Source organism: Abramis brama, assembly GCF_963993115.1.
Source record: "Abramis brama genome assembly, chromosome: 17".
NCBI lineage: Eukaryota > Metazoa > Chordata > Actinopteri > Cypriniformes > Leuciscidae > Abramis > Abramis brama.
This window is the reverse complement of record NC_139979.1, coordinates 31248381-31259837: the sequence shown is the minus strand read 5'-3', so window position 1 is coordinate 31259837 and position 11457 is coordinate 31248381. Positions and strand designations below refer to the sequence as shown.

Here is an 11457-nt window from a genome sequence, read left to right as displayed (position 1 = left end):
GAAGCTTTTGTAACATTACATTACCGTTCAAAAGTTTAGGGAGAGTAATATTTATATTTATACTTATATTTATATTAATATTATATTAAGCAGGGATGCATTAGATTGATCAAATGACAGAAAGTTTAAGTGACAGAAACAAAAGTTGTTTTAAACTTTCTATTCATCAAATAATCCAGAAAAAAATAGTTTTTTTCAACATGTGAGTACATTGTCAAATTTATCCCTGTGATTAAAGCTGAATTTTCAGCATCATTACTCAGTCTGCAGTCACATGATCCTTCAGAAATCAATCTAATATGATGATTTGATGTTCAAGACCCATTTATTATTGTTGCACTTAAAATGCTGGGTTAAAAACAACTATTTGGCCATATTTTTCACTGAAACGTCATCTGGTGTGTGGTCTGGTGAAATGCTCTACTGAACAAGCGTGACAAATTTGGGCTTTCTAATAATCCTTGATGTTTCATTAGTGAAGAGCAGAAGTATAAAGCAGAAATATAAAGCAGAAGTGAGCAATGTGGAAAAATCTCTGATGCATCACAAATACAAATCATTTCCTCTAAGTAACAGAAGGAATCCGAGGGTCAAAATCCCATTAAATCTGCCCATGTAGAAATATAATATATAAAGCTTTCAGATCAAGTCAGTGTAACTTCTTTTATCTTTCATTTTCAAATTCCTGGTGAAAAATGAATGTGAAAAAATTCTTCCAGAATTGTTTCATGCCATTTACAATTATAATTATGCTTTAAATGCAGTGTTTGTTTGTTTTTGTTCTTCAGCACCTGTCATAATGGATTGCTAGGAGTTCTTATAGCATGCTTCCCAGCATGCATCTCTATTAGCAAAAATACAACCACCACCAAAAAAGAGAGTCTGAAATTGGTAATTACAAAGTTTAAATATATAAAAAATACACAAGGTTTTATTGTGAGTGATATGTACAAACAAATGTACCAAACAGAACATAAGAGTATAAAACATCATATTTTATCTTTCTTCAACAGTGAAGACAGTCTGGAGGGAAACACCTGATGAACAACATTACCATCATCTAAACACTTCACTCTGCTTGTATATTAAGGGAAATAAAACAGCGTGGAACAGCTGAGGAAGGTCAAAGAATCTTCACAATAGGTAAAGTGTTACAGTAATGCTGATTTTCACCAGTTTTAAAGCGTAGTACAGGTTTGTGGAAGATCTATCTCATCTGAATTAATGACGCTAATGGAAGTGTTTTGGCCAAACAGCTAACGGTTTCAAAATGTGTACATAAAAAGCCTGTGCTTGTAAACATTTTACATAAATAGTAATATAAAAAAGAGAGTACACTATAAAAGATAAACCCTCGTGAATCTCAAGCTAATTATGACACATTTTGCTATTTGGGTCAAGTGATGTACTTTTGTTTCCTTTTCATTATGTTCATTATGCTGGCTTTTCAAGTTGTCAAAAGCATGTCACTGCGAACCCTGTTGTTGTTGTTTTTCTGTAAAGCACAAAAGTTCTAAAGCACAATATCCAAACAGCTGTTTTACATAAAACAAATGGTTGATAAAACGGATGATTTATAAGGCCAAGATCAGATTATCTACTGTGAGGAACAGAGTGAAATGCACCTATTTTTAAATTGAAGTGAATTGAGCAAATGAAGACATTCTGCCTTTTGTCATCAAATTCAGACTATGATACCAATCTGGAATGACGTGCAAGTCAAATGTTCATTTTTGGGAAAATCATTCCTTTAAAACGTCCATATGAATTTCTTGCATTAAAGCAGATTCTTGTAGTCCAGTAGAACTCGAAGCTTCTTCGAGATACAGTTCATGTGGACAGAAGAGTCCGACACTTCCTACATTACTAAATAAGCAGAGACGGAGTGGGCTTCTTGCCAGGCCAGGCTTCTTTAGCATACTTCTTCTTGCGGGGTTCGTTGAGCAGCTCGGACACGAACGGGCCGGTTAAAGGTGTGGGGTTGAGCTTGAGCGGGGGCGGCGGGGCCTCGTGGGCCAGGTCTACGTCCGGGGCAGGGTTCGGCTGGGGTAGCGGCAGGCCTCCCAGGATTGCGGCTCCGCTGGGAGCTCCTGTGGATTGAGCTTCATGACTGGCCGGAGGAAGGTCTCTGTAGAGTCCACCTTGCAAGGGGAACGCGTGCATGTGTCGCGTTACGCTTTCCTCGATTCCCAGCGCATTACTACCGCCCATTTTCTTCCTCTGTTGAGTAAACCAACATAGACGTTTATGTAAATCACACTCCCTTTTAGCATTTGGCTGAACGACTCGAGATATGAAGACGTTTTACCTTAATAGGAACCACAGCTGTTGAGACCATGTTTCTGAAACGCCCAACAGAGGGGTCGATGTCCTCTAAAAGAGTGAACAACACACACACCATTAAAAAAAAGGTAGTATGAAAGCTTCACAAAAGTAGTGAGGGATGCTGTAACCCAAGTTTTCTGAAATCAAACGACAGCTTTGTATGACGAACAAACCAATATTTGAGTCATTTTTGTGATGATCTTCCTCTCCATCAAACAAAAAGGGGCACTTTGGACACCTGCAGGTCTGGAGTTCAGTTTTATCAAATTTAAGATCAATAAATGTCTTAAATGGTATGAGAAAAGTCTTAATTATCATTTTAAGAGGTCTTAAATTTGTGGACGGAATGGAAGTAGTCGCAATACGGATGAAGGTATTTACTAAACTTCAACAGCCGATGATTTAATTAAATAAATATGAGCGCTGCACACTCCACAGCAGAAACACAGCGCTGTAGTGTGTTCTACTGTTCTGCAGTTCACAATCAATGAATACCGTGCATTTATGCAAAGTGATTGCTTATTGCTGTTGATGAATTGTGCCAGCGCTTACGTCATGGTGTTTATATAGTAATGTTGTAGATGGTTGTCAGAGTGCATATTTTATCTCCCTCATATGTTTGAATAGTGAATAGTTGAAGTTATACTACGGGGCTGTTGAATGCTTGAATCTGATTGGTTGACGAACGTTCTAATGTGTGTAATTATTTTCAGGGAAACGCACGGCAAAAGTAGTTCTAGGCAGGTCTTGGACCGCATTACAGCGCCATATCACTTCGGGTAGTTAACTGTAATAACGGAAGATAGGATACAATTCGTAACAATGACAGACAATTGCGCTTTATCTGCCATTTTCGATATCTAACTTCACAATCAATGGAAACATGCAGTTTAATTTTAATAAATAGAGTATATAGTACTATCTATAATCAATAGAAAATTAAACTGAATATATAAATAAATAAATAAATATATATATATATATATATTGATAGGCCTACTTGTTACTTTGTTTCATTTATTTGGCTAGACTACTGTCAATAATAGACATAAAAAAAGATTTAACTAATTAATTAGAACTAATTAATTAAAAAATAAAATAATATTGATGCACATGCTTTTCTGTCTCATTGCAATCTCTCTCTCTCTCTAATTACTAAGTCTGCTATCAGTGGCTCAAACCTCCGTTACTAGATCTAAAATTACATTTAGGAATTAGCAACGGAGGCTTGGGGTTAGATGCGTTGGGATTTGACAAAAAAAACTTGACAAACGTCTTGAAATACATCATCTGAACAATGTTTCGAGGTGTGGTAAACGAAGTATAAGCAGAATAATTGACTCCGTGCCGTTGAATTATTAGAAAAATAATGCAATAATTCAACGGGTGTGCATTATTTTTCTAATAATTGAACGGCCCGTCGTCAATTATCCCTTACTTAAGCATCAAGTCCTAAGTGGCTCAGTAGTGGATTGAGGCTATCTCTATGCCGGCTCACTCTACCTGGGTTAATGACCTCATCCTCTTCATTGAAGGTCACTCTGGAGTTCTTCCTCTTCCTCTTGGGCCTCTGAATATCCAGGTTTCCCTCTTCTATGGTGAGGGTGGAGATGCGCTTGTTATGAGCGGTGTTGAACTCAGTCAGGTTCTGCCAAAAGAGGCAAAATTCATTAAAAAAAATCAATAAATATAGCAGTTCATTCACTGCAATATATGCAATGTATGGGTCATTGCAAAATATGCAAGATCAGTCAAAAGCCTGAAAACAGCTAAATAATTGTGAATTTTCACTAGTATATTAAATCTTGATATCAAATGAAAATCATCTAGATACCTGATTATATAAATTGCTATTGTGAAAAAAAATTACTCATATCATGATGTAAGATTTTGTTCATATCGCCCATGCCTAAACGTGTTAAATAACTGTGATCATGACTTCTGCCACAATCAAGCCCTAACTGACAGTGATAACCATGGCAAAGGAGAGAAAAAAAAGCCAAAGTAGATAAAGTTTTGCAAAAATGCAAATGCAAAGCAAGACATGTCAACTTTTACATAATCAAAAACTACTCGAAGACTACATGCCATTTTCTTCTCGACAGTTGTTTTGGACTGTTTTGCAGTGTGAAGGGCTCTCGACACGCTCCTCTTGTAAACAATGGGGCATTTCTTGCCACCAACATTAAACATGACCCTCCCAACAAGCACACGTCACACTAGAGGTCGTGAACTCAACCGTCTTTGTGGATGATCATCGCAGAGGTGGATGAAAGCGAACATTTGTAGTTTAAAGAATACACTTTTTTTTTGTTTTCTGAAAGCAACTGATCGTTTCACTAGAGAACTCACTTATTTTTCAGCTGGAGGCCTTTGAAACTGCCTAAATATGGATTTTGGATGGTCAAAAATGGTCTGAGGTGAGCACCGTTCACTTGCATTAGATGGAGAAAAATCCTGGAATATTTTCCTCAAAAAAAACTTTATTTATCTTCGGCTGAGGAAAGAAAGTCATAGTAATAATTTTCAGGAAATCTTCATTTATGAGTGAACTATTCCTTTAATGTTTATTTACTTATAATTATTAATAATTAACTCATTCAAATTAGATTTTTTATTTTCAAATAGTTTAATTAAATGGTTCCAACAGTTTTGGATCTGTTCTATGGTCCAGATTAGTGTTAGTTTTGTTAATGAAATCTATGATGAAAAATATTCGTCAACGACCTTTTTTCCATGACTAAGACGAGATGATGATGAGAAGACGCCAACATCAATAAACGATAACTGTGACTATCGACATGCAATATCGTTGACGGAAAAAGACTAGAATAAAATGGTTAAATAAAATTTACCAAATTCTGTTTTTGTCAGGGAAAAAAAAAGACACACAAAAGGGTCGTGAACAACTGTTTTCGTGGAAGAAGATTTGACATTTAAAAAAAATAGCTGACTAGTACAGAAATTGGTAGCGATAAGTGTTTGTTTGTGTTTCTAACGCCATGCCAGTTTCTGTGGCTATTTTAATGGCGAGAAAAATTTATGGTAAAACTATATCAGGTGTTTCTACAAATTTCTTCAAAAGGGTTAACTGAATAAAAAAAGGTTTCTCACAGGGTTAAAACCAGCACAATCTAATAATCATGCTTCAATGATAAAGAGTTTTGACAGAAAGAACATTTTGGTGGATCTTCTCCTGACATTAAAAATCATTCTGTAACGGGTATATAAGATTTGATAAAAACTTCTTCCAACATTGGGGCTGATTTCATCTTCATAGTATATAAGTTTGTTCATAGTATATAAATCCCATTCTGTTTGCCATTTGTTATATAGAAGTGAATTATTGATTTTCGATCCATAGGAGGTACTGTGTAAATTTTGACGTCTGCTGATGATGCCTCTTTTGCGTCAAAGTCTGCTTCCTCATTTTCCTGTGATTCCATGTTGTCGTAACCCAACAAAACCAGATATTAAATTGACAAACCAGTTTATAAAGCTTGCTTGAAACTAAGCAGTTTATAAAGAAATATTACAAGTGCTGGGTGATCATTTTTAAGGGATGACATTGCTTGGAGACATGACTTCGAATCTGTAATTATAAGAAAATTACTCTGTTGGATAGTTGGAATGCCAAAATGATAGCATTTGCTTCTGCTGTAGAAATTGAGTTGTTTAGGGATGGATATCCCTCTTTTTTGAAGGTTGATTACAAATGCAAATGAAACATGGGCCTCAGATTTTGATCCGTCAGTATATATACAGTACAGGTCAAAAGTTTGGAAACATTACTATTTTTAATGTTTTTGAAAGAAGTTTCTTCTGCTCATCAAGCCTGCATTTATTTGACAAAAAATACAGAAAAAAAAGTAATATTGTGATATATTATTACAATTTAAAATAATTGGTTTTCAATTTATTATACTTTAAATAAATATCATTTATTTCTGTGATGCAAAGCTGAATTTTAGGATCATGACTCCAGTCTGTCACATGATCCTTTAGAAATCATTCTAATATGATGATTCATTATCAAAGTTGGAAACAGTTCTGCTGCTTAATATTTTTTCATAACCTGTGATACTTTTTTAGGATACTTTGATGAATAAAAAGAAAAAAAAAAAAGAAGCAAATGTTTTAAAAATAGAAATATTTTGTAACAACAATATACACTGGTCAGTAATTTGGGGTCAGTATTTTTTTTTCTTTCTTTTTTTGAAATAAATCAATACTTTTATTCAGCAAGGATGTGTTAAATTGATAAAAAGTGATAGTAAAGATGATTTATATTATTAGAAAATATATTTTTATTTTGAATAAATACAGTTCTTTTTAACCTTTTATTCATCAAATATATTAGGCAACAGAACTGTTTCCAACACTCATAATAAATCAGAATATTAGAATGATTTCTAAAGGATCATGTGATAGACTGGATGTCACATGTGACACTGAAGACTGAGTAATGATGCTGAAAATTCAGCTTTGCATCACAGGAATAAATTATTTTTTAAAGTATATTCAAATAGAAAACTATTATTTTAAGTTGTAATAATATTTCACAATATTACTGGGGGTTTTTTTCTGTATTTTTGATCAAATAAACGCAGCCTTGATAAGCATTAGAGACTTCTTTCAAAAATATAAAAAAATCGTAATGTTTCCAAACTTTTGACCTGTACTGTGTATATATATGGACATGTGATGGAAACATTTCTTTGATGTAGAGGAGTTGTTGTAGTGATAAATGTAAAATCTGACTGCTATTGGTGGTGACAACTGAAAATGTGAAAACTGGACACGGAAAATAGTCTTTCACTATAGATTCCCATACTTATGCGATTCAGTTTTTATGAATTTATCATATATAGAATAAGAGTAAAGAATAAGTAGGAATTTTACAGAGGTATTAGGTAAAGTGTACCTCCAGTTCAGTTTCTTCCTCTGGAAGTCCCAGAAGTCCCTTCAGCTCCTCATCCTCACCAGTTTTACTTTCCCCGACGCCAGAGCCCGGCTGACTCTGAGGTTTCTCCCGAATGGTGTAGACGCGCGTGGACGCGCCAAATGACATAGTTGAGTCGATGGGAACCTGCTGGGGCTTGTGGGGCTCCAGGCGAATGTGTCCCAGGAACGTACCATGAGCTACATGACATCAACACACACGCTTGTTTAGAGTCTTGAATACTGTTAATCTGACTGATAAATGTTTCTCATTGGTCTAGATGCACTTACTGCTGTTGAGGTCGATGAGAAACACCCGTTTCAAATGCCTGTGGTAGACGAGGGCCGCATGCACGCGAGAGCACGACTGGTGGTCGATGGTGAAGTCACAGACGTCTGGGTTCCTCCCAAACAAATAATACTTCTTTTCATCAATGATCAGTTTCTGCAGAGAGAGCGCTTCAGTCGTCTTGCATTCAAACTTATTTTGTGAGCTCAAAACTACTTCGTCAACACAAACAATCAGATATAATTGGACAGAATGACTGTAGAAATGAGTTGACCATTTAATTAACCTTATCTCTTCTGGATTGTGTCCAAGTTCCAAGAAAAGTGAAATAACTCATAAATAATGGAAAAACAATGGAAATAAGCCTAGTGAAAAAAAAATTGTTACAGAAATGGTGCAGAATCTGAAATATTTCATAATGTTGCTTTGTTTCTCAAAATCCTGCAACTTTAAATTTGATTTTGAATATCAGAAATTAAGGCAAGACACTACAGAAAAAAAAAAGTGTCTAGCACTGGTAAATTTGGGGTTATTTTGCTTCCAATACGTGTTTGTGTCTGTAGATTTAAGTTATAATACATATCTTTTTAGGGCGGTTTTCTCAAAATGACTTTTTTTTTTTTCTCCTGCACTGAGACAGAAATGTCCACTTCAAAACCAAATTTTAGTTTTATTTCTATAAAACTGTAAAGTTTTTTTAGCTCCAGTTGACAGTATTTTCTTATGCATGGCATGATAAAGAGAGTTATCCAAAACCCCCTCTGTAAAAAAAACTTTTAATGTGTCAACAAAATTAAGCAAATATTTCAACCTGGCTTTATATTCAGACTTTGTTTGCTGTAAATGTATAACAGGGCATTTTTTATTAGATGACGCCTCATATTTAAACAACATTTCAGGAAACTTGTAATACAAAATGTACAGTCTTAATGTACTCTGATTAATCAACTGGGGAAGTATGGTGATTTCTATTAGTTAAAAATGTTACCCTATTAACCTGTAGTGTCTTGCCTTGAATGTTCTCAGATTCCACTTTGAATGGCACTGTATATAAACCACTATATTGCGATATATTCAGTGTCCATGATATAAAATTACTCATAGCACCACAGTATTTTGTCATACGACCCAGCTCTACAGAAGTACACATAGCATGTGATAATGTGCCCTGGAGTTATAACACCTGAGGAGTGACTCCTCTCTCAGAGCTTAAATCTCAGGGTCTTGTGTTTCTCTAGCACCGGTTTGGGACCTGACAGCCACCATCATGCACGCATCAGTATGGGAAAAATCAAAAACTCAACTGAGCTGCAGGCGGTCAGGTCAGTATCTGGTGCATTTTTTTTTTTTTTTTTAAAGGTATGGTTTACCCAAATAATTAAATAAAACCATATGCTGTTATGCTATGGTTATATACATGTCATATGGCCCTATAGGCCTATATATATATATACACAGCACTGTGCAAAAGTCTTAGGCACGTTAGTATTTTCACCCCAAAAAAATGGTTTTAAGCCAGTTATTTATATATTTTGCTGTAGTGTGTCTGTAGGACACTGCAGTTTACATTTTCAAACATTAATTTTGCCATTAATTGTAATAATCCAGTGAGATTTGTGTATGCACAAAGAGTCTGACAACACCGGCATGATCTGATCTCACCATCATCGAGTCTGTCTGCGATTACATGAAGAAACAGAAAAAAACGAGACCAAACTGGGCTAAATCCAGAAGAACTGCGGCAACGTCTCCAAGACGCTTGAAGAGATCGACCTGCAAATCTACAGTACTGGGAAGTTTTAGGCACTTGTGTAAAAACGCTGTAAAGAAAGGACGCTTCTAAAATAATGTAATAAATAGTTTTTTTTTTTTTTTTTTTATCGTTTAAAACAGCTTTTGTCCAGGTACACTTACACAGTCTTGGAGACGTTGCTGCAGTTTCTTCAAAAATCTCACTGGATTATAACAATTAATGGCAAAAGGAATGTTTGGAAATGTAAACTGATTTCCTACTGACACACTACAGCCAATAACTGGCTTAAAACCATTTTAATGTGGCATCTAACGTGACTAAGACTTTTGCACAGTATTTTATATACATATGCACTGTATATATATATAGCTTATGTTGGAGGTGTGGTCACTTTTAACTTTGCATGGAAAAGACTTGCATCAAGAATCTTTAAAAAAATATGTTCTTCCATATAACAGCATACAGGTTTGTAACGACACAAGGTGGAGTACTTAGAACAATTTACAAAATATGTGATGGTTAAGTTCTTATTAACAAGTCCACTTAAGTTATGAACCAATATCCTTAAAACTCAATGCAATACCTCAACAAGTTTGTCTCCTTTCACCACGTCCAAATGCAGCCCTGCTGGAGGCTTTCCTGCCCTGAAATGCAAAACTCATGAGCTCATCTCACTCCACAAATCATCCACTGTGTAGATTATGATCATAAATAACGCATTTGGCTTCTGTGATGTTCCCTAGTTTGATCAATTACTCTTCTCCACAAAGAATGCTCTTTGTAAAACAAGTTTCAGTTCCATTAGTGTGGCGGTATATATCTGCTAAAGAGCAAGAGCTAACTGTAACAGTTCGGTGTAAGACTGTTGTTTTAATGCTGGGTAAAAATAAGCCTTTTTCATGCACTAAACCTAGCATGTACTGCAGTGTTTTGTTGTTGTTGTTTTACCATGAAGGACAGTCGAAATTTGGATTCGTCTCTGTAGTATTTGTTGCCATTGTCACACATTCTTCAATGCTTTGCTATCGACACGCCGAGCATCCTGGGTAAGCTGCTAAAACGGCACGTCTTCCGGCTCATGAATATTAACAACGTAACGCGAATTTCTCTCAGTAGTCGTGACTGATTGGCTTAAAAGCATACGTGAGTAAAGTGGGCGTCAGGTCAAATGGCGAATCCCTCTGTGATGAAAGGCTGAACGTGCGTGAACCATAGATATATATATACATAGATGTCTCATTATGAGCCGCTATCGTGAGCCGTCCGCCATATTGCAACGGTCAAAACACCGGTCTGTTGTCATAAGAAATCTCCAATAGGACCGGCGGTAATGCCTGATCAAAAGTTATGGCGATGTCTTGACTAATTATTACCCATTTAACTATTGTATGTGGTTTATTGCATTAAGTGCACAAACAACATGCTTAAAAATATAATAATGAATGCCTATGTATTGCATAATAAAACACAACCATGCCTTAACAATGTATTTTTTTTTAAATAAGGATAAGGATTGTTGCAACATACTATGTTCAGTAATTTAATATTAATTTTGCCCAATAATAGTAATGTGATATAGTATATAATAATAGGCTACTATAATATTAATTGTCAACACAAACATCATTTGAAACATGCAGTTGGGAACTATATTGGAAGCAAAAAACATACCTAATATAATATAAGCTAAGCTAGCAGGCTAATCGGGTAGATGTATTCTACTATGCTAGTTCATAAGCTAGCTAAAAAACAAAAAAAACAAAAAAAAAAAACAGTAAGAATGAGAAATGCTTGATTTCACAACCTATAGCTTCAGTTAGGCTATATACTACTATATGAACTATGTAATTTAAAAGACATTAATGGCCATTATAACGCATTTTAACGTAATTTTGCAGGAATTTTAATCAGGTGTTAAAATATTACCCATTTAAAGTCAGTTAAACTAATGGGATCACTCGGGGTCCTAAAGGAGACCCAATTCCTTGGGGGACTCGATTTCTCACCACACCGTGACACTCGAGTCTGCAACCGTAGTTAGACGCATGTATGAATATCAATATCTGCAACAGACTTCAGCAGATGATTTTAGTAAACTAACACAAAACAACAAGACGAAGGAGTCAGCTAACACAACATGAAAAAATTG

The 11457-nt window shown here is 35.3% G+C and overlaps 1 protein-coding gene across 1 annotated transcript; it reads right to left on the bottom strand.

Annotated features, from left to right (window-relative positions):
* Positions 1-895: 895 nt before the first annotated feature.
* On the bottom strand, positions 896-10432 carry ppp1r8b (protein phosphatase 1, regulatory subunit 8b). The gene is made up of 7 exons (XM_084088834.1): positions 10257-10432; positions 9892-9952; positions 7558-7711; positions 7250-7467; positions 3829-3973; positions 2309-2373; positions 896-2220 (listed from the first exon to the last, which is right to left on the bottom strand). The coding sequence occupies exons 1-7, from the start codon at positions 10304-10306 to the stop codon at positions 1867-1869; spliced, it is 1047 nt and encodes a 348-aa protein (XP_083944960.1). The 5' UTR covers positions 10307-10432; the 3' UTR covers positions 896-1866.
* Between the last annotated feature and the right edge of the window lie 1025 nt (positions 10433-11457).